Genomic DNA, 24,009 nt, shown 5'->3' with positions numbered 1-24,009 from the left:
TGATCGAAAGTGGCAGTAGACCGTCCATTCAATGGCCGAATTTAAATATTTTCAAACCTTTGCTTACTTATATTACACAACCCAACATCATTAATTCAAGACAAGATTACGAGAAAACCAAAATCTCTCTCTTCCCTTCAGAAAGCCAAAGCAAAAGAACCAAAATGCTACATCTCCTCCACTTGGATTGAAAATCCACATGGGCACCACTTGGTCCGTACACTGCTCTCTTCGTCAAAACTCTGGTTTTCTACCGGAAATACATGTTCATGGTCACTAGCAAATGCTGCTGCTGGCCGATAATCCAACGCAGACCCTCCATGGTCCTGTACGTATTCCTGGTGGAATTCACCTGAAAGGTCACTCCCACGATGATCACAGATCTGGGCCATACATTGATCGTCCTTCTGGTGGAGAAGGTTGTGGTGGGCCTGTGAAGTCGAACCGACCTCGTAAGAGTTTTTCAACCTTCGCCGTGTTACCATGTTTGAAATAAGCTGATACCACCTAGAAAGAGCTTGAGATTCGTTCCATTTCTTCTCCTGTGCTTGTCTCCTCTCTTCTTCTTCTGCATATGCCTGGCACATAAGAACAACAATTAATCATCTGCATCAACCATTGACTTGAATAACTCTGACAGAATCGATCACCTACAACCGCTCTTAGTACTCTATGGCCCACTATCACAAGCATTTCGCCCTTGAAAAGGGAAAAAGTAGACCAAACAAAAACATTCAGAAGGCAGAAGAAAAAAGGCCACAGCCTCCATCGGTCATGTAGATGAAAAGATATCTAACTTTGTTGGTAGAAAGGAAAAGGTCCTTCAACAGGATGTGATATATAGAGTTTGGCCTCCACAACCCCTGTATTTCTTTGGGCCAGCATTCTGGACAGGTTAGGTGCACCTTTCAGAGATTCAGATCATCCATCTGGTGGGCGATGAACTAATCTTATCCATCAAACAAGCCCAGTCTTTCTATTGTTAAGACTTCTCCCACTGCATACGGAACACTAGGATTCAACAACAGGGGAGGTTTTGGTAATCCCCCATCCACCATTAGGGAACCAATGAACAGTTTGAATGATGAAAGGTGGGCTCCACCTCTACTGACTTCTGGCCAAAATAAAAAACACCTTTGTTTAGTCGAACTCTCGTATATCGCTCCCTCAGAAGATACACAGTGCAGATTACATTCTTATATATCAGCACCAAACATCTGGGGGTTACCCTCCAGGTGGGTAAGTCTGATTTATGTGCTCATCCCAACATACACGACACAAGAACATTTGTGCACTAGTGAGAGATTGAATTTCCCAGTCATGTTGCAAATGGATAACATTAGTATACATGAAAATGATGATGAGCGAACGGTTACATAAAAAGAAAAACGACCAAAAGGCTGTTCATGTGGCAACAAATCTTCTCATATACAACCAAACTTACAGAAACCCATCGAAATGTACTGTTTCAAAACACAAACACATGCACACACAAAAAGGCAGTGGCATTTCATGGTTTTGAAAATATATATCCACCTACAAAGCCAGAGAGCTTTTACCTCCATGATAGCATGTTTAAACTCTGTACAGACCACAAGCCCTTCAAAGATGGGTAGTGAACGCCCGTTACGGAACTCAAATCCAACCATGGCAGGTGCAAAATCAATCTCCAGCCTCTTCACAACAGGAACTAGTCTGGGTAACCTCAAGTGTACTGTCCCAGGTGGGAGGCACTTCTCAGACCACACATCAACCTGGCCGCGCTCGTTCTGGGAACAAGATCAAGTACAGAAGACAACTGTAAGAATCTAAATTCATATCCAGATTCATTTAAAAAATAAAAAAAGCTCCTCTTAGTGACTTTATCTAGAGATATCACACCTAGAACCTATATACTAAGCAAGATATTCAATAACGGTAACAGTGGCCATAACGCCCAGGGGCCACCCTTATGGTCATTATGATACAGTATGGTCAAAAAAATTTTAAAATAAAGAAAATGTACCTGCCCCATCTCGGACCGTTACAAGCCCAAAACAGCCATTACGGCCCTTACAGGCCCATTACAGGCCTTTTTTTTCATAACAGGCGTTACAGCACTGTATCGCATAACAGATCCCACCATTACCCTTACATAACTGCTGTTACGTAACTGTTTTTGAATGCCGTGATACCAAGAAGGCCAATGGTCAGTTTTGCATACCCAAAAATGCAGATGGGAGTGCATGTTTGCCGTCAAAATTGAGATAGGATCATGATAAGTCCTGTACAAACTCATCCATTCTCATTTTGGGTGCATTTTGCAGACACGAGCATTTGGTGCATCCTATCATCTGCATATTCCAGGATCCAAGCCCCAAAACTTGGATGTGCAGAAGCACATCTTCTGCTCTCTACATTCTGGGGTACATCGAAACAGCTCCCTAGTCTTTCACAGGAATCATGCAAAGTCCTAGAACTTTGTGAGTTTAATCTCAGCCAAGTCAACTCAAATTGGCCAGAAATCAAGCTGAGTCACTTTGAAACTCGCTGCAGTGCTCAACTCAGTTTAGACTTGAAATGATCGTCAAGTCATCTTGACTACTTGGTCAACTCAATGCAACTTCGCATGACTCGAACAAGTTACTCGTTGAGTTTATCCATTTATAAATAAAAAATGGAGGGGGATTTCAAACTCACAGCCTCATGCTGTAAGGAAGCAGTCCCTATCAACATGCCAAACAACACTTGTTTTCCCAGCCTGTTTTTATACTCAAAATTTCCCAGGTGCTTATTAGTGGAATATTCTTCCTAGTTTAACCTTTTCTCTTTTCTTTTTTTTTTCTTTTTTGAACATTGACTTCCTAGTTTAACTATTGAATATCGAGTCGAATTAAATCGATTCTTTGAGTCAACCCAGCCCAACTGGATATCGAGTCAAATCAAGCTTTGGAGTTTATAAACTATGGAATAGTGCAAGTACATCTCCTTTTGCTCTTCTTCTTTTTTCCTTTTCTCCCTTTTTTTTGTTCTGCTAGTTCTTTGATAAACAACTGTTTGCAACACTATGTTAGCAAAGCACACCTTAAGAAAGGGAATCCTATAGAAAGATTACATCCAAAATTAGACACACGACATCCACACACAGCTCCATGAAAATAATATCCGGTCAAGTTAGCTTAGGGTCTGTTCAGGTAGTCAATCCCACAAAATCGGGATTATACTTAAACCCAGTTTTGACGGGGCCCATACCCTCCATGTCAGATTCTCTCATGCAAAGGAGATTATTTCCACGTACTTACAAACAAACTATAGAGAGAAAACATTGTGATTAAGTGGGGGAAAGGTCTACTCCGCCCATACTATCTGACATCGAGAACATGGGTGCCACCATTGGGTCCTTAATACGTAAAGCAAGCTGCGAAAAATCTCAGACGAGAAGGTTCCAGACAAGCTTGGATAGTACCACATTATGAGAAGACTTTCACCTTTGGTACAATCCCATTTACAGCATGAGGAAGTTGCAATGGTTCCATTTGCCACTTCCCATAAAGCTCAATAGTCCCTTCACCATCATCTTCTTCAGAAATGCTAGGTTCAGACGACATTTTCGACTTTTGGGAACGTTTCACCACCTGAAGAAAAGCACCAAGAAACTCACATGCATGACAAATCATCATAACTATAAAAATAAAAAATAAAAAATAAAAAAAAATAAAAAAAAGAAAAAGAAAAAGGGAACGACATAAACAGAGTAACTGAAGATGTGTTCATGAAAATTCCATTGCCCAGACCTTTGCAGGACACTCGTTTTCTTTAACTTGCAAGCCCTCCCGTAGCCATCTGTGTTTTGTTTGTAGTGTTTGGACACAAGTTCGAGGGTAGACAGGATGCCCAGAACAGTACCCAAGTATAGGACCTTTTGGATGAAGTATTTGATACCTGGTAAGCCATCTTTCAATAGCATAAAGTTGGTGATTTTTGTAGGCCTGGATTTAATTTCAAATAATCATCAACTGGAACATGCTTAACAATGACAAGTCTTGAAACAAGAAACTGTGATGAAAATTAAATGAAATAACTAGTCTGCTTGTACATGCAAATTATATTATATATTAGAGAAATTATATGATTCTCAACTTGAGGACCGGTACAGTATCCTCAAGCCCTCTGTCTGTACAGGTGGGGACCATGATTTGGTGATCTGGACCATTCATCTGACTAACTTCTCCAATGATGGACCATGCCCCAAAAAATCCCACATAGAACATTCTGAACCAGCAATCAGTGGCCAGAAATTAGATGGTAAAGATATATATATATATATATATATATATATATATATATATATATATATATATATATATAAAGCAACAGTCCACATTCAACGGAAAAGGGCTAAATAATATTGGATAGCTTGGATCTCTCAATCTGTGAGATTTTGGGAGGTATGGTCCATACAATGACACCCATCAAATCAATTGTCTGGATCACCGAATGATGTGTCCCACTTGCAAGTACTAAGGGCTTGAGTATAATATACATCATTGGGTCAAACATAATATCATTCCTCCGGACTAGACCATACCAGTTGATTAGTTGGAAGAGGCTCAGTTAAAGCCCTTGTTTCCAGCTCCATATCTTCAAGCGAGCTTCTACTACCTACCCCAGGACTCTGAATGGGAGATTTCACATCTATGTTCATGCCTAGCAATTTAGACGCTTCTATGCCAAAGACTTGAGTCAAGCTTGGAAGATGTTCTCGTGCTGATGAACTTCCGGCAGTCTCATTGGAATATACTTCAAGAGAATCAGATACTTTCACGGCCTTTAACTTATGTAGTTCAGATGAAGCATTCTCCAATTGCATTTCAAGAGGAACTACACCTTCAGTTGCGCCTGACTCTAACTGCTTCAGTGGCACCAACACTTGGCCCCACCATTGCGAATTAACCCGCTGCGATGCAATTGTGTACCACTTCATACAATACCTGAACATTTAGGGAACGAAAATCAACTTACGAACTGCTCAATTATGATATGATCATTAAGTAGATGATAAATCAGAGGTGTGCAATATTTACTGAAAAACCAAAACCTTGCGCATGGCATCAAGCTTAAATCTTAAAGCCAGTTACATTAAACTAAATCGCCACAGAAATTAAAAGAACAAAAAATTAAAGGTAGCCGTTGGGTGTATAACCAAATTACAGCTGTTAGGGCTTCCCAACTACCCTTAACCCATTTGGTGTTTGGCACACAGTGGAAACCAAAACCCATATTATGTGGGCTTGTGTTTCCCAACTACCGCTGCCCCAAATCTTGGCCGAGATAAGAATGTGAAAGTCTCATTCTCATGTCGACTGCAATTTGATGCTAGTGTATCTTCTCAGCCTTCAGAACTGCAAAGGCCCAAACCAAGGTGTTCCAAAACGGTAACGGTGGCCGTAACGGCCACCACTGTTACCATTATGATACGGGCCGGGACGGCCGTTATGGCCCCCGTATCGGCTGTTACAGCCATTTTTTAGTTTTTGAAAAAACAAAAATGTTACTGGGCCGTTACAGACAATTATGGGGCCATTACGGGGCCTTTTTTTGTAACGGCCGTTTCGACCCTGTAACGTGTAACAGTTATGACTGTTACCATTACATAATGGCCGTTACGGCCATTACGTAACCGATTTTGAATAGCTTGGCCCAAACACATCACTCTCCATCATCTCTAAGCTTTAAGTTCTAATCAAGTGGTAATGTATAGCACCTTATCGAAATAATAATAATAATAATAATAACAACAACATTAAAGGGTTCTAGCATGTATCTTTCAACCAAAAAAAAAAAAGAGTTCTTGCATGTTAGGCAGTATATACCACGAACATTTCCCAATAATTCCAAGGAAAACATTTAAGCTCTTTATTCCAAAATTTTACTTGAACAACAACTTTTGTTGGATGTCAATGGGCTGTCAATTTACTTGAACTACTATTTTATTGTTGACAATAGTTGTCAGTGGGCCACACTGGAGTCTGCCGAAGCCTGATCACTTGGTCCATGATAGCCATAAATGGGTTTGGACATGGGATTGTTCTAGGACTCAACAGAAGACCATGGTTTTGAATATCGAGATCAGTAGCGCATCAGCCCAACGGAAAAAAGATATGATATGGGTGTCGCGTATCGATATTGGCCTATATGGGCCCATTTTTTCCTTTTTTTTCTGAGCCAAAAGATTAGTGAAAAATATCAGAAAAGAGAAAAAAGAGATATTCAAGAACCTATCCTTCCATCTTCTTCTTTTTCTTTTTCTTTTCTTCTAAGTGTGTTTTCAACATGTATTCAATTGTGTATTGGACCATTCTTTGGTAAGAATGTTGTCTATTGGGTTGACCTATTGAAAGTCAACAAATGGGACTCAATTGCATGGTTTGGTGAATCAGGTCCCATTACATTGAGATACCAAACATAAAAAGAAGAAGAAGAAGAAGAAGAAGAAAACACGAAAAGAAAAAAAGAGAGTTTTCTTCTTCTTTTCTTATTTTTCCCATAATGGTCCATTCTCACTCTAAGTCTTTTCCTTTGATCCCAAAAGAGGCTTAGATCGAATCTAAAGTGACTTTCTACGCTTCTTCTATGGTTGAAGAGAGAGAGAGAGAGAGAGAGAGAGAGAGAGAGAGAGAGAAGAAAACAAGGGAAATTTGGGCCTTTAAAGCTGTATCAGCCCATAACTGAGCCAACACGCCATATATCAGCTGATACGGGCCGTTAAGGACATTTTTTTCCCTAGGGCTGATACAACCCTGTATCATGCATAGTATCAAGCCTATACAGATACAATATGGCCATATTGGCTGATACAAAGCAGATATTTCAATCCATGAAGAAAATTTGTTAAAACTTAAAATAAGGATAAATGCCTGGCCCATTATTTGGTGTGGCCTGAAAGTCTCGCCCAGACCTGGCCTAAGAGCCTGATGTTGAGAAACAAGCGTAACCCATGGCAGCAGTCTTACCATCAGGTATTGTGCCTGAGGTACACAGGAGGCAGAGCAACCATGAATTACAACATCCACCAAAAGTTCAGAAGCAGCTTTATATTGCCAACAAAGAGTGATAATTCTACACAAGCAGTTGAAGGCTAAACCTGCGAGTCACATCTTTAGCACCATTTCCAGCAAAAGCAACAACATATCTCAGTGACTTTCTACAGACAGCAGCTGCAGCTTCTACCTTTTGCTCACCGTCAATAATTGCATTTGCAGCATCAACATGCACCCACCTTCCAGTCAAGGTCTCTCCGCAACAAAAGACTTCTGCCCAATACATAAGAGGTCCCGCTTTTCTCGACCAAACTGCCCCTGAGCTCCCCTTAGCCGAAACTGGAGAATCTTCACTTTTAATTCTCTTCACTATTTTGAATGGAGAAGTAATCTTTGATGAACTGCCATTTACATCTTTTGAATCCAGGTCTAGAGTACTTTCACAAGCCCCAGCTGCAGTTGCAGCAAGAGCCATTTCCAGCTGTAGTTCAAACTCAACGTCCCCTTTCCTTTTTGATCCTTTATCATGGTCAGTGGCAAGTACTTCATTGCTATCATTGCATGCGTTGCTGGCTATTGAATCTGATGTCTGATCATTCATCTGACAGGTCACAAGTAAACTTTTGGACTTATTGCTCTTGCAGGTTAAGTCACTTTCTCTGATCTGCTGGCCACATCTTTGAGGAGATTCATGACCAATGGCTCCGTTGGTATTTGTTTTCTGCGATGAAGACTGACCAGGATATACAGCAGAAATGTGATTCGAACTGGCTAGCCCCTTAGAAAATATCCTCGTGTCCACCTTATTTATGTCTTGGTTTGAACACTCGGGCAGGTCGGCTTCTGGTTTGAGGGAAGCCACATCCAGAATGGATACAAACCTGAAAATAGATAAATTTGTTTTACTTTTAACACATGTACTTCTACTATGTTCTTTTAGTATGAAACAGAACATTTTCCATGGACCTCATTCCAGAAGCAAGATGGAGGAGGTTGTCATAAATTGTATGAATGAAAATGTGAAAGAAGAAAAGATTTTTACAGATTAGTACACACTTAAATCAAGAAGGGGAAAAAAAAAAGAACGCAAAGCAGCAATTATGAGAATGAAATGGCAAATAACGGGCAGGCATGTGAATGCATCCTGCACTGTGGTTGTCATCCAATGGATCACACAGACATGAAAAAAAAAAATTGAATAGTTAACAAACATTGACCATTGACATTCAACGTACATGTGTGGCCAACCTGATCAACAGGTCAGTCTAATGTCTGAGTCTAGGTGCATACACAGAGCATTCTGCCTGATGAATGGCAGGGGCCCACTCTGTGCAACAACCTAATCACTATTCAATCAATCTGACTTAAACCAGATGCAAGATTTTCCAATTTTCCTGTCCTCCTACAGCCCTCTTCACCAAACCAAATTGGCATATTTCATTTAGAACAGTTTATGCAGAGGCTTTTTATTCTAAATATTGACATCAAAATGTTAATATTTAATCTTTGAACTACTCCAAAGAAAAAACCATACGGAGGACAAGTAAATGCTTTATTTCACCAATCATCATGAGAGAGAGAGAGAGAGAGAGGAAAATGTTGTGCCGCTCAACATGTTATAATAACCGTAGTGATGGAGCTGGGAGCTCATCAATTGTCAGCCAGTGTTCGAAGTATCAGTATCACTACAAGTTTCACTGGTAGGGGATACGAAAACAATATCGATATCATCGATAATATTGCCAATAACCAAAAATGCAGGGAAACCTGGGGAAAACGGTGGAATTTTTCAGTGAAACTTCAGGAGATGCTTAAATACACATATTTGCATATTTAAGAATTAAAAAATTGCAAAAAGAATATATATATATATATATATATATATATATAGAATAAGTTTTCATTTAATGGGGGCCTATAAGCATGTATTGCCGTAAGAAATCAGTTCAACCATTACATCCATCCCATCTATCCATCCAACCTTCCATCCGAACATCCATCAATATTTCAGAATATTGACAACACACAATATTTCGCCGAGAAATTGTCAACAACTAGAAAGGAAACAAAAAGATTGTGATCTCGATATCGCTCATGTTGCAATAATGATAATAGCACGATATTATCAACATTATCGTTGACAAACTGAACATTGCATACAACCATGCGCCCATTTTAAAAAAAAAAAAAATGAAATGAAAGTTTTTTAATAAATAGATTTTTGGTAATATCAGTGCATTGGCGATATTATCAAAATATTGCCAATACACTGGCGATACAAGCGACACCTGGAATTTTACTGAGTCAAAAATATTGGCAATAAATTGGTGATATCGATACATTGGCAATACAAGCGACACCTGGAATTTACACAAACGAAAATATTGGCGATATTGATACATTGGCAATAATTAGCTATACATCGTCGATGCCTGGAATTTTTTATACTACTAGTATTATCGGTATCGTCGAGCTGGAGATACGGATAATATCAGGGATATTTCGATAAAATCGGGGATACTTCGAACAATGTTGTTAGCAATATCTTGAGATTCAAAGACCTTCGTAATACCTTTCTCGAAGCTAGGCCTACTAAGAACAACAGATTTTTTTACCATAAAATCTCAAAGCGACCTTATGTCTTGTAGCAGTTCCAAGCTTAAAGTTAAGACTTTTTAAGTAATATGAGAAGAGAGACATTTCACAAACATATCTTTTCAGCTTTGAAAAAAGATGATACCTAGCTGTTAAATTGAGAGCTCTGAATAGTGCCACGGATAACGCAGCAACCTGCAACAGAGATCCTATGTTATTGCCCGTAGTAGAAATGAAGTGGCATACATAAAGCCATTTTCTTCATATTCTTGCACAAACGAACTTTTATCCAGTGTTTTAAACAGCGATAGCATGTTGCATAGCATTCAGCCCTCTGTAACATGTAGCGTAAGCTACACGATACTTCTAATTTTTAATTTTCTGGTTCATAGACGCCTGATATTCACTTTGCTGGTTAACATAGGCAGTGGCATCCAATTTCTATATTTACAAAAAAGTCTCACTATCCCATTGACTTTCTACAAATCTGAGCTGTAGAAGTCACATGAAACTTTTTTAGTTAAAACTCAAAATCCATTAAAGATCTCCGCTTGATAAACATTAAACGTGCCATAAACAAAATCTGCCTCAATCTATGCAGCTAATCACGGCACTAAAAGTTATCTTTCAAGCCATCTATTTCCCAACATGCCTTGTAGCGCACAGATACAGCTCATCTGCATACTTGATTCAGATATGGGTTCCAGTATACTGCACAGCCTTTGGTGAAATTACTTTCAAGCCATCTCTTTCCTAACGTGCCTTATAGTGCACAGATACAGCTCATCCGCATACTTGATTCAGATATGGGTTCCCTAATATTGGAAGTGTTTGGTGTGCTGTCCCATGCATGATTTAATTGTTTGGTGACCCAAGCACAACCCTTCCACTTAACAGGACTCTTTTCAGGCCTGAACATGACCTGCAGCCTGATGAGTGCAGCCCAAACCCAACTAAGCAGACAGTTGAGGCAGCCATCCCACGGTCCAAGCTGACCCATTGTCAGCCCTACTCCCAACCCCTTGTGCCTGCACAAAATTTATGACGGTCCTACACTTGAAATGCAGATTATATGATGCTGACCCATTGTCAGCCCTACTCCCAACCCCTTGTGCCTGCACAAAATTTATGACGGTCCTACACTTGAAATGCAGATTATATGATGGTTCCGCCACCTAACGAGGTTTTCAAAAGGGCAAAGTTTGATGTCTTGGCTTGGTCTTCTTCAATTGATACCCTTTCCAATTGTTCTTTAGTTTCTGTCTTGGTCTAGCATCTTGTAATTTTCGGTGTAGATATCTCGTCTATTTTCCTTTAATAAAATTGTGTTATATTTCAAAAAAAAAAAAAAAAGGCAATAATCAAGTTTGCATTGTCTTTGATTTTTGGAATCAACCACAGAAAAGTAAATACCTCTTCAGCAGTCCCTTCACGAGTCTCAAGAGCATAAGCCATACTTGATGTAAAGGATCTCTCTGAACTGCTTGCATTTCGGACATGAAAGTTACCATGAAACTGCAAATATGAGCAAAAAGCTTGGTAGAAGCATCGAAAAAGGCCACAAAATGGTAATATCCAAAACAAAATCAATGAAATTCATATCATGCTAGATAGTTGAAGACGGTATGCTGTACCCAATCGACAAGGGCAGTCAATGCATTTGCCTTCATTTTTGGGACCTTTACCATGTCTTGTAACTGTGTTGGTACAAGTGAAAGTAAGGAAGCCTGCCACAACAGAATCTTTTCAGAACCAACAACAATGCTTTTCTTTGGTAACATTGATACAAAAGGAAGCTTAAAAAGCTGATCATCACAAAGGAATCACTCATTGAATAAAACCACCATAGGACTATCACTATCACAGAAAACAAAGAAAAAGGATAACCAAAAGGAAAGATTTCAATATTAAACTAGAAGCCATGCAATCAAACAACATAAATGACCTACCATAATGAAGTAGAGGCATTGGCTTGGCACGAACACTCGTAGGATGGGTTGTAATAAAACATTCCTAGTCCAAGGACAGGCTACAGGAAGCATCTCAAGGATTTACCACAGTTCTTTTCCTCAAGGCTATCAATCAAAGATAGAGATTATAATGATGATAGAGACTTTGAATTGCATTATTAGAAAATGTGGCAGAGGCCAGTTGATACTTGGTGGTGTTTATATCAGTTACCTGTAAACTATAACTCTATCTGGTGATTTGTTACCAAATGGGAGTTTACCATTTCTTTTGAAACTCCATAAATTTTTTCTACCGTCTCTCCTTCTATAAGGATTTCTTCCAAAGATATCATATTGACTCTTCCAACTCATGCATGCGGCCAATAGCATGTTCAGTTGTTCACTCATTATGGTTGCGTGTGTGTTGGGGGGGGGGGCTCCACCGGGTAGTGATCAGCCCGCCAATCCCCAGCACTAGTAAGATTATGAAAGAGTTCATAAAGTAATTCAAATAACAAAAAATACTAACCTACCAAGTAATTAAGAGTAAACAATAGGAAATAAAATCTAATTTAACCTAAATCATATGCCCACATCCTAAGAAATCATATAAATCAATTAAAACTAGGACCGATGGAAGGATAGAACTTCCAATTTAGCATAGGCATGTTTCATGCTCAAGGGATAGATTTGTAAGTTTTATGATTAGGGTTAAGAAGGGAAAAATCTGAAATTTAAAAAATTAGGGTTCATGGGAATTGGGGATTTTGGAATTAGAGTTTTTAGAAATTAGGGAAAGTAGGAAATTGAAGATCTAAGGTTTAAAAGGTTGTAATGGAAGGGAAAAGAGGAAGACGAGAAGAAGAGAATACCTTTCGAAGAGGAGAGAGGAAGGATGTAAGATGAATAATACCTCTTGAAGAAGAGAAAGAGGAAGGATGTACCTTGGAATCCACCACCAAACAAGCTTCTACCCTTCCACAATTTAATTAGAATGAAGGATTTTTATTTTTTTTAAAATAAAAAACCCTAGAAAATAAGGAGGAAAATTCCTTCACACAAGAGAGCTCCACTCTTCTTTTTTTTCTTCTTAATAACACCACTAAGGTTGGATCCCCCCCTCCCCCCTCTGTCCACTTACTTAAGTAAAATGGCCCATCGTAAAAAATAAGAAAACTAAAACATATATTATCAATCTCAACTATCAAATAACTCCTAAAAATAACAGAAACCATAAAGAAAGTAAAATCAGAGTCCAAGGGGCCCAAATCTAAAAGATCTGGTGGCCTGATCGATAAGATCCAACGGTTGGATCGACACGAAATAGAAATCCTATGACTAAAATAGTCTCCTAAGCAGCCCACATGCATCATGCCAAAGTGGGGTCTTGCTGATGCACGACCAATGCATGTGGGATCTTCAAAATGGCCCGGCGGGCCCCATCTGGAACTCGTCTCCCATTCACAAAGAAAGTTGTGCTGATGTGAGTGGTCGTCGCCGTCTCTGGTAGACCCGAGTAGGTCCTTTGATGTCCCCAGTCATTAAATTTTACAGCAACCATCAGAAGACGACCTTAAGTATCCGGGACAAGGCTATAATGGATGATCATTGATGCTAATATTTGTGTTAGTTGTATCACAGTATCACTCATGGACTTGGAGATGCCAAAAGTGACCAAAGAAGATGTCCCTTTGTGCTTACAATCCCCTAACCACTCCGCAAGAACAGCACTCATGATTGCATGCATATGGTCACACATGCTAAAGTATGCATCTATTCTCAAAATCTGAAATATGATGCGTCCCATGCAGGTGCATTTAAGTTTCAAGGAAGATGCTATGTAGGCATCAAGTACGTAACAACTAAGTACAGCTTAACATTTAGCCGAGAGAGAGAGAGGGAGAGAGAGAGAGAGAGGGGATAAAAATAGCATTAATTTCATAATACAACAAATGATCAACAATAAACCTCATGAAGGCAACAAAGAGACAAGGTGAAGAAATTGAAATGATGATTCCATAGTTCGATATGATGATGCAAGAAGGCACCTGAATGAGAGGATCATCGCAAGCACGGTCAACTAACCTTCCTCGTCCTACTAGACACAGCAAATGAACCTTATGCACAAGCTCAGCTAATTCCTGGAGAAAATGATAGTTGTCCAATTTCATATATGTTACAGATAAGAAACCAATAATCAACATCCAACTAAACTACAAATTACAAATGTTCTATATACAACATTATGTTTCACCTTGTCTTCAACAGAAGCCCTTCGAATAACCTTCCGTTTAGCAGAAGACGGTGACTTGCTAAATTCAACAGTCACCTCCCTCTCCAGATTATTCGAAAGATTTTCTCTAACATCTGAAATGGAAACAGAACCATCTTCCCAATCTGGTTCATCTGTTTCTTCTGTCTTTGCAGGGAAACTGTGATGGACAATTCCCTCTGCATCTTCCCCTGTGGGTGTTCTTCCTTTTGCATCTCTTCCAGCAACTACAGCGCTAGAAAAAAGTTCTCCATCTGCTTTTTGCATCTCTTCCTCAATCTGGATCCAAAAAAAAAAAAACCTTAAGTGTTAGAGGATTTGAAATATCAAGCAGCACACTTGGTCCCAATTGAAATAAAAAGAACAGAAAAAAGGACCATATAATGAGGCTAATGTTTCACCCATGCTCCAATAATCATGTGGCATGGTGTCTACTATATGCAGAAACATGACTAACCATGTCATTAGATTCTCCATGAGAGAGGGAGCCCTCCTGTCTCTTCCCACGTGATGCCTTGCGCGAACTACCTTGTCTCAAAAATCTGCCTACGGCCTGCTTTGATATATTGGTGAGAGTGCCTAACACTGCAGTTGAAGTAGTCATTTATTAAACACAGATAGAAATATCAAAAGATGCAACATCGTGTTCCTTCCTGAAGTGATGGTGAAGTCCTCTGAAATTAACAAAAACTTGACAGTGTACAAACCATTTTCGTGTTGCAATTTCATAGGGCCCCTAGTTTCTGAATCATCTAGGCCTTTCACCACATTCTCGCTCCCTGCCCAAATGAAGTATACAAACCAATAACTAGACTGTTTTGAGATAAAGTAATGAATATCATGCATAAAATATATTCTGGGAATCTGCTTTGCAAGGCCAAAGGCTATTTCACTGACTTCTACAGGGCATCAGCAAAGTGGATTTTACATGTGTGTTTGTGTGTGTGTGTGAGTGTGTGCATATGGAAAAACATATTATGAGGTCAACCTCATGGGAACTTCTCATGAGGTCAAGCTCATGGGTCCATCATGATGTGCGTTGGACATCATGCATCAAATGCACCCTTCCATGGAAGGCAAGGGCCCAAAAATAGCCCAACCCATTACTTAGGTGGGCCACAACACAGGGAATAGTTGAGAGTGGATGCCCACCCATTAAAACCTTCCTGATTTTTGTGGGGCCCGTCGAGATGTGGTTCAGATACCGGACCCATCCAATATGTGTGTCCCACTTGGATCAAGTGTCGCACCAAATTTCAAGCCATTCAAAAACTCATGTGGGCCCCACCATGTGATTTTAGATGTTTTAGGCATGATTTCACATCGCTCCAAATGGTGTGGCCCTCTTGAGTTTTGGATACAGCTGATTTTTGGTACATCCCATAACTTGGAGGGACCTGACCCACTAGATGCATAGTTCAAATGTCTAAGACACATCTTGGTGGGCCCATAGAGCTCGACCTTATGGGAAGCTCCCATGAGGTCCACCTCATAGTACCTTCACACGCATGTACAATGTTTAGAGTATCGGTATTGTTACATAAATCAATGATGGGGGATACAAAAACATGCATCGATATTGCCGATATTATTGTTGATGTTGGGAACAGTATCGTTGTCTAAGGGAAGCATTGGGGAAAGGGTGGAATTTTTCAATGAAACTTCAGGAGATATTAAAATACTTATATTTACACATGTAGGAATCAAAACATTACAAAAGACAACTATACATAAGTTTCCAATTTATAGGGGCCTAAACATGTGTTGTCGAAAAAATCAGTGCAAAATTAATATATAAAATTTGTAGCCAATCAATAGATTGGTCGATACTCATTAAATCTATAAAATTTCCACATTAGTCAACTACGGAAAACACATCTTCTAAAATTAAAAATGGAAAATTTAGGATTTCACCAAATTTTCCCATCTTTCACTTAAATGTTATTTTTTTTTTCACCATAAATCCATGTCAATGCATGAGAATCATGCATATACATGGATTTCTATGGTGATCCATGCTAACATTTGAAAAAAAAATGAAGATTCTATGGATTTCTCGTCACCTTTGAGTTATGGCTCATCTTTGTTTTGAATCGAGTTTTCTCCCATATCAATTAACTAGGGTGTTTCAATTAACTAGAGATATTGCTCATTTTCAATAGGGTGCGAAGTCTGTGAGGGACTATTATATGACCCTCAACGGGATATGGCTTGAGCTAAGCCATCATCTTAGGCCATATTGCAATTGTCAGAGGGAAATGGCTTAAGTTGAGACATCATTGTTCCATAAGGCTGCAATATGGAACATCGAGCTGAGATTGAGGAACGACAAATATTTCATCTTCTTGATGGTCTTAACCCAGAGTATGAGACTATTCATACGCACATTCTCAGCAAGGAGTATTCATTATTTCCACGAGAAGAGAGTCATTGAAAAGTCATGTTGCTTGTAGATAATGCTATCCCAGAACAATGAACTCTTGTTGGTTCCTATCAAGTTCGCCGTGGTGTTGGTGGAAGAGGTGATGGTGAGAATTTTGGGGTCGTGAGGATTGTGGAGGTTGCACTGGTGGCCACAGTGATCGGGATAATTTAGGTCATGCTCATAGTAACTTTTCTGGTTACAACAAAGACAAAACTTATTGTAACAATTGTGGGCGGACACAACATAGAAAGGAGAAATGTTGGAATCTTGTTGGTTGTCATCCCAAGAAGGCCTACTCTGCCACTGCCAAAGCAAAGAGGCCTACCCATACTGAATTCCATGAGGTATCATCTTTGGAAATACTCGCCAAAAAACCCAAACAAAAAATAAATCTCCCATAGATGAAATTTCTACGCTTAATCGCCATCTGCATATTCTTGAGGGCGCTTCTTCATCGCTTGGGTCAGTTTCTTAATCAGTCAAGTATCTTTGCCACTACTCGTTTAGTATCTACAGCTTCTACTAGAACATCATGGATTATAGAATCTGACACATCAGATTATATGACTAGTATGTAACTCTCCATTCTTCTAATTCCCCATCTCCTAATTTTGGTTGTGTAAAAATTGTTAATGGGTCACATGCTCGTCTCAAGAAATAGGGCCCATCTTTTTCCTTCATTGTGTCTTCTATTCTCATGTCTTGTATGCATCTACTAATTTATTGTCTTTAAGCAGTCTTACCCGATCTCTTAACTATATTTGACTTCTTTTTCCTTCTTCTCTTGTGCACAGGACCTAGAGACTAGACAAACACTTGGGTGTGTTCATTAATGGTGGACTTTACCTATTTCATTCATCAGGCGACATTAAATCCGCTTTCATTCTTCTTGTGCAGATGATTTGAATAAGGATGTATTCATGTATTAGTATCAAAGATTAGGACATATAGGGAGCTTCCGATTGCCTTGTGCAAAGAAAGACGTACAGATGTTTTCATGTATTAGTATCGAAGATTAGGACATATAGTGAGCTTCTGGTTGCCTTGTGCAAAGAAAGGCATACGTACCAACACTTCTCATCTATTCTCCAATTTCACCTCATAAATATTTCACAATTGCAATTGTTTGCGTTGATGACATTGTTATTGCAATCACAATTGCAATTGTTTACGCTAATGGCACTGCAATTGCAATTTTTTAATATTTCATCATCTCCTCCACACACACACACACACAAAAAAAAAACAATTGACCTTCAGATGCCTGAGAGCTTTGAAATTTCTCATCAACTAAAGCTGCATTTGATTGCACCAAATGTCTTGAATTTTCATGATCAATCAATCTAATGTTTTGCAAAATTCCATGATAAGTGGGGCAACCAAACGCAATCTAAGGAAAAAGTGTTAGAGAGAGAGAGAGAGAGAGACTACAACCTTGAATATGTGAAATCTTCACAAACAAGTTCTATTAGGGATATTCTCTACTTGAATAGCATCTACCGTGAAAATGCATACATATAATATGAAAAGAAATTACCATAAAACAACTACAGTTTGTTATAAATAGTGTTCTGGGATTGAAGGAATTTTCAAGAAACGAGCTTCTAATTGAATGGTCGAAGAAATGGGAGGAGCAGAAAAGGGCAAAAGTGGAAAGAAGAAACGAAGCAGTTCGATTGAAGAAAACCCTAGAAAACAGGAGAGACAGAGAAACAGAGAGAGAGGTGAGATGAGATTGCAAACCAGACGGCTCTTGGGAGCGTTTGGATTGGTTTCGAGTTCGCATTTTTTTGGAGCTTTTTCTTCCTCGACACGACAACGGGTTCGCGGCAAAACAGAAGTGGAAAGAGACGAAGTATAACAGCGCAGTCCGTGCTCCACGTGTGATAAATTATACACGTGTGTGTGATCCGGGACAATAATCAGAGGAGCCACTTACAGATCTGACGTGGCTTGAAAATCAACTCGGATAATTCATAAAAGTGTGCTACACGTGTGCGTATAATGAGACCAATGGTTTTCCTCTTCATCTTCAATGTTGCCTTCCGATTTCACGTCTGGTGAGCGCTGGTGCATCATTACAACCATGCAGCGGGATTCCAACCAAACAACTTTTAAGCATCAAGTTAGGCGGATACGTAATAATCAACCTTGTACGACCGAGATATGAGAAAACGGGCTCCCTAATAAGCTACTCTTTATGACCAAGGTCTGAGAAAACCGACTGCCTATCCAGCCACTCCTAGCCATGTATATGAGTCCAGCTTGGTACAACTCAGCTCGACTCGACAAGCAGCCAACTCCAACTTAAACTCAGCCCGAATTGGTCATCGGGCCTGATTGTCCAATTTGACTCAATTTGGTTAGCAACTCAGGCCTGCTCGGGCTTGACTGGCAGTAAGCAGTCGAACTGTCATGAATAGTGGCCGGTCGGGCAAGAGGAGGGGATAAAGAGAGAGATACAGAGAGACTGAAAGAGTACCTCAGTGCTCACCAGATTGGACCAGAACTTCAGACTGAGAGGGAAAGAGAAATAGCCCAAATGGGCAGGGTCGACAAATGGGTTAAGGTTTGGCGGGGCGCTAGTTGCTACTCGTTCGAGAGAGAGGGAAAAGGGGGGTGGGTTCCCGAAGGGCGCTAATTGTTGATCAGGATAGAGAGGAGGGTTTGAAATTAGGTTAGGGTTCCGAACGACTGAGTATTTATACCCGGTCAAACGAGTTAAACCCGATCCAAGTTGAATCGAGATGTGTTCGAGCCAAGGCCAAAACCGAGTCGAGTTGAACTCGGTCCAACTCAGACTCGGCTCAAACTTTTTTGAGCTCCTAAAAGTTATCTTAACTCGGGCCCGAATGCAATTTCAAGTCGAGTTGAGTTGAGCTTTATCGAACCGAGTCGAGCGAGTTAATCGAGCTGACTCGGTTCATGTACAGCTCTAGCCACTCACAAGATGTTGTTTAAAGTGATCAAGCGATTATTGAAGGGTAGGTGTAACACCCCGGTTTTTGTAACCCGAGTTTAGTATTCGCTTTCCACAAGCTAGAGTGTTAATGAGAATTTCCCTTAATATTCCACACCACCACATTAGTTAAATGTAGTTTAAACAAGAAAACATACAAAATATTTCATGACGCAATCTTATTTAAACGCATGGATGTGTGAATGCACATGAACTAGGGATTCTCATCCAATTAATTTTTGTGCAAAACCCACGAATGAGGCGAAACCCACTTGCAAGTGACCAGTCACCAGTGAAAATATATCAAGTATATGTGTAGTGACTAGCTTACACAAATTGGGTCGATTGTCGGTGGTCTGGGAGCTAGCAAAATATACAACGACAAAGAATACGTTCTACAATATCCAGAATTAGCCACTCGTCATCGCCCATATGCCATGAGTGCATGATTAGCCCAACTGTTACTATTCCAATTGCAAATAGTCATTTTAAGAAAGCTTAAAGGTCACTATAGGGGGCTCGTCACCGAGCATAGGCCGATAACTCGGGCATAGTATCACATACCATTATCCACGACTCATGAGACTCCAACACTATAATGTTTAATGGTAACCTCCTCAACTAGTAGCTAATCATAATTCAACAAGCAGAACTTACCATCATGAGATTATAGAAAAATAATTCATCAAAGTCATATAGGGCAAATGTTTCATCGAAGCCACATAGGACAAATATTTAATCGAAGTCATATAGGGCAAATATTCCATCAAGCGACATAGGCACAAACGATCCACAATATGGTAAGTCTATGACAAAATTTCATTTAATACATTAGACAAAATAGCCGCTAGTTCAAGGGTCCATTGTAATTGCAATCAGTCAAGTTTACATCTCAAATCTGTAAATACATATATAAGTGGAGTTTCCACTAATTGATGTGACAATTCAATATTCATAAAACAATTCACAAGTATAAGAAGATATCATGTGCAACATGTAAATGTTTGTACAAGATAAATGTTGAGCATATAATTTGAAGATCTATCCCAATAATAACACAAGTAATCATGAAATATGTATATCAATTATCAGTCAATAATTAAAAGGAAAAATTATCACTTAAAGTAACTTGAAAGTGGAAAGCCTAATGGGAAAGGTCATCACCTTATGAGTTGAATCGCCTACAATAAGAAGTGCATGCACCTTTATGATCAAATCCTACCACAAATTATGAAATTGTACGGTTAGATCAAAGTTTTACAAACTATATATGGTTACGATTAACGTTAAGGTCTTAATTATGTAATCTAGTGAACTGACCTGCAGTCTAACCTAGGGTTTAGGGTTTTACCAAATTTAAATCCAACAATCTTAAATCAAATTTGGATTTCCACACTAGAATTACAAGTATTACTAAACTCTCAAATGAGAATTGCGAGAGGTTGGCTTGGATCGCAATGACACTAATGCTCCTTAATGAATGGTGGATTTCAATGTAATAAATGGGAGAAAATAGATTCCCTACATACCCATCACCGAACCAACTCAATTAACCCAGCTTAGCTCTAATTCAATTCCAACAGGAAGTTGAGAGATTGACTCACCTCAACTACGATTCGATTCACTCTGCTAAACTTGATTTGAATCAACTCAGCTTAACTTCAACTCGGTCTAAATGACAGATGCCTACACGTGGAATTTAGGTGCATCAGTAAGAATTTAATGACATTGATTTAAATAAAACTAAAACTCTAAAATTTTCACAACTAACTCACCATGTCTAAACTGAGTTAACTTGACTCGGTGTCGAAACTTAGCCCTCTACTCAAACCAAACTCAGCTAATCACCCAGTTAAGGTCCCTTGACATTGTCAAAACTGAACTAAACTGAATTGAACCAAACTAGGTTCGAGTTGGACTGCACTCGATGAAACCCACTAAATTAACTCAGCAGTAACTCAACCACAACAACCCTTATTCAGCCTCAACTCGACTGCGATCTGGTGAGAAAATTTGACATTTCGGACTAGCAGCCAGTTGCTGAAATAAAATTCTCAAAATTAGACTTCAAATAAAGCGCGAATTTAATAAAACTTGCCGAGTCAACTCACCTCAAACATCTTGCATCATCTTTACTCAAGTCGTCCAAAACCAATCTCACTCATAGCTTGTAGCAACTACAATGCACAATTGTGCCTATTCAGCTACTGACTTGGTCAACAACACCCCAACTTACCCTCACAAGAATTGGTGCGTCGGACCACCAGCTGAGTCAACTTGGCAGCGACTTGGTTGTAATGTGGCATTTGCCAAATAATTCCCTCCCTTCCTTTTTCTCTCTGTATATATTCCCTTCTACTCTCTTTCTATCTTTCTCTTTCTCACGACTAGACAGGGTTTGGACTCGACCCAGACTCGAATCAACTCGGCAAGGTTAGCAGCTAACCGAGTTAACTCAGTTGGCTGAAGAAGAACCTGGTCAACAGATCTCCTCCTTCCCTTTCTCTTCTTTCTTCCTCCTATAAGATAATAGAAGAACTAAACCTACACCATGTCAGAATGTCGACCAACTCAAAGAGTTTGCCACCCTCGAACGCTTGACTCGATTGGTTTAGACTTGGCAAGTATCAAACCTGAACTCACCAGTAGGTCCTGATCTCTCTCTCTCTCTCTCTCTCTCTCTCTCTCTCTCTAGAAAGACCCAGACTGAGTTGGAACTCAGCCCAACCATGTTCCGGTTCAGATAAAATCGCCAAGAAGACTCGGTAACTCAGTGTGGCACCAGAAACGACATTTTCCTAATGCCAAGATGATTGGCTTCTTGCATCAGCACAAAGCTTTAGATCTTAATAGGATTTATGTGGTTAGAGAACTATCAATTGGCCCATTTAAATAACATATCAGACCTTAGAGTCGAACTTTAACAAAATCGGATGTGTTCGCCACTGTTTTAACGATCCTTTCTCCAACATGGGTGACTAGTACGAGGGCGTGCCAAAATTGGGATTACGGTTCCAATTCAAATTGAACAACAATGACCCCAAGCGCCAAAGTAGGCAGACACTGAGTATGACCAAGATCCAAGGAGATCGGCCGCCTATTCAGCCACTCGCTCAAAGTGTAAATAGATCGTGTGATAGTCAGAGAGTGGGGTTTGTCCTCTGATGATGGGTTTTTTCTTGCCTTCTGTATAAAAGAAATTGCTTAATGCATGGAGAGCGAAATAGAAAAGGGAAATTAAAATCAACCACTATTGACCTCAAACAAGTGCCTCAATTACAACTATAATTATTAACTACTGCATTTATGCTAGGAATTAAGCTACAGAGAGCAAGTAGCAAAAAATAGAAAATAAATAATTACGGTAAGGGAAAGAATTTACTTGATAAGAGCAGCGTTTACACTAAGGAATGTAAATTTGACAGGATAACTGAAACATAATTGAAGATAATTGACTTGTAGGTTGTTTGGGTTGGTGTGAGATAATTTTTAAACTTGTTTAACTCTTTATTTATATTGATTCTTTGCTATTCCAGACGCTTCTCACGATTCAACGGTTACCATAACTTCTTCCTCCCTCATTCTGCTTCTAGATTCTTCTAGCAATCTTGCGTTCTCTAAATTCTCGACATCTGTCAACATCAATACAAACTCACTGGCTAACTGATTGCTAAGTCGCTCGAACTCGGTTGCATAATAAATGACTACTTATAATGCGCTCAACATCTGATGGCATTCTTTCAAAATTTGGTCGTATATCCTTAAAATAATCTTGCGACCATTAAACACATGCACGCATAATTCACACGAGTTTGACCCTAAATAACCGAAAACAAGACCCGGTCAAACAGGGTATAAACATTGCCCCCTCGTTGTTGTCCTTTTGAAGAAAAGAGCTGCGACGTTTGAGTATTTTCAAATACTACATTAAATATTCACACGTATCGCCTAATATATTCGACTGCTACCGCCGGTATCAATCATATTGATATGAAACGGTGGATGAAACTTGAATAGACATGTATATTCAAAAAGAGTCGTTCTGTTATGAAGAGGCATGCTCTCTAATTAATGTTACCTCTAAATTCCTTATATATGTGGCTTTGTATTCGCATTTCATATAATTCCTTATTTTCCTTCTTCTTCTTCTTTTTACTTTATTCTTTCTATTCGATCATGGCTTCTTATTGATTTGAACCTACCTTCGACCAAAAGGACATCATGTCTGTGATGGATCTCTTCACGAAACATTACTCGGAGGATATAATTTTTAAGTCTCTGATTCACAAAGACGCTTATGGCCTGGTCTTTCATTCTCTCTAGACGTTTCTACAGAATCGCTATGAGTTTCAGATCCATTCTTCCCAAATTGTCCAGGGAGCAATATCTTGATTCAATCTAGAATTATTCATAATACAGTAAATGCATTTAAAGTACTGAGGTTATAGCTGAAACCTCTTCTTGAATGGGAAGATTTGTTCAATAGAGTATCGACCCAACGTGGAGATCTATGGAGAGAACTCGACATCTTCGAACGTATCGAACTTTCTCTCTCTAAATATTTTCCCAATATCCCTCATCTTATAACCTTAACATTGTTTTGGAGCATCTCTACCAATACCTTTATGTTCAGCTATGGACCGATGAGCGTTTCCATCAAAGATATTTGTCATCTGACCAAACTTACCCCTTTCGGGATGACTTATCACGCGAAAGCTAAAGCCGGGCAATGCAAGAATTTTCCTAATAAGAATGCTAAAGGGTACACCAATTTCATAAACTTCTACCGC

General features: G+C 39.4%; 1 protein-coding gene across 3 annotated transcripts; it reads right to left on the bottom strand.

The window, feature by feature from the left end:
* On the bottom strand, positions 1-18,153 carry LOC131226725 (DNA repair protein RAD4). 3 transcript variants are annotated; one of them, XM_058222396.1, is made up of 14 exons: positions 18,004-18,153; positions 14,543-14,614; positions 14,293-14,420; positions 13,818-14,114; positions 13,612-13,704; positions 11,249-11,341; positions 11,028-11,129; positions 9,760-9,809; positions 7,124-7,900; positions 4,568-4,970; positions 3,774-3,968; positions 3,468-3,614; positions 1,560-1,769; positions 1-578 (listed from the first exon to the last, which is right to left on the bottom strand). In XM_058222396.1, the coding sequence occupies exons 1-14, from the start codon at positions 18,044-18,046 to the stop codon at positions 168-170; spliced, it is 3,021 nt and encodes a 1,006-aa protein (XP_058078379.1). In that variant the 5' UTR covers positions 18,047-18,153; the 3' UTR covers positions 1-167. The 3 variants fall into 3 exon arrangements, with proteins under 3 accessions (XP_058078379.1, XP_058078380.1, XP_058078381.1); XM_058222397.1 differs by lacking the exon at positions 18,004-18,153 and adding an exon at positions 17,798-17,992; XM_058222398.1 differs by lacking the exon at positions 7,124-7,900.
* Positions 18,154-24,009: the final 5,856 nt, after the last annotated feature.

Source organism: Magnolia sinica, chromosome 15 (assembly GCF_029962835.1).
Source record: "Magnolia sinica isolate HGM2019 chromosome 15, MsV1, whole genome shotgun sequence".
Lineage (NCBI taxonomy): Eukaryota > Viridiplantae > Streptophyta > Magnoliopsida > Magnoliales > Magnoliaceae > Magnolia > Magnolia sinica.
The sequence above is the reverse complement of the archived record's forward strand: the minus strand, read 5'-3'. Positions and strand labels throughout refer to the sequence as shown.

Excerpts from the sequence above, each read along its gene's own strand:
- LOC131226725 (XM_058222396.1), bottom strand. The coding sequence starts at position 18,046 with ATGCGAACTCGAAACCAATCCAAACGCTCCCAAGAGCCGTCTG. Across the intron at positions 14,115-14,292 it reads ATGGAGAATCTAATGACATG|ATTGAGGAAGAGATGCAAAA; the intron begins GTTAGTCATGTT and ends TTTTGGATCCAG. Across the intron at positions 13,705-13,817 it reads GGGCTTCTGTTGAAGACAAG|GAATTAGCTGAGCTTGTGCA; the intron begins GTGAAACATAAT and ends CATTTTCTCCAG.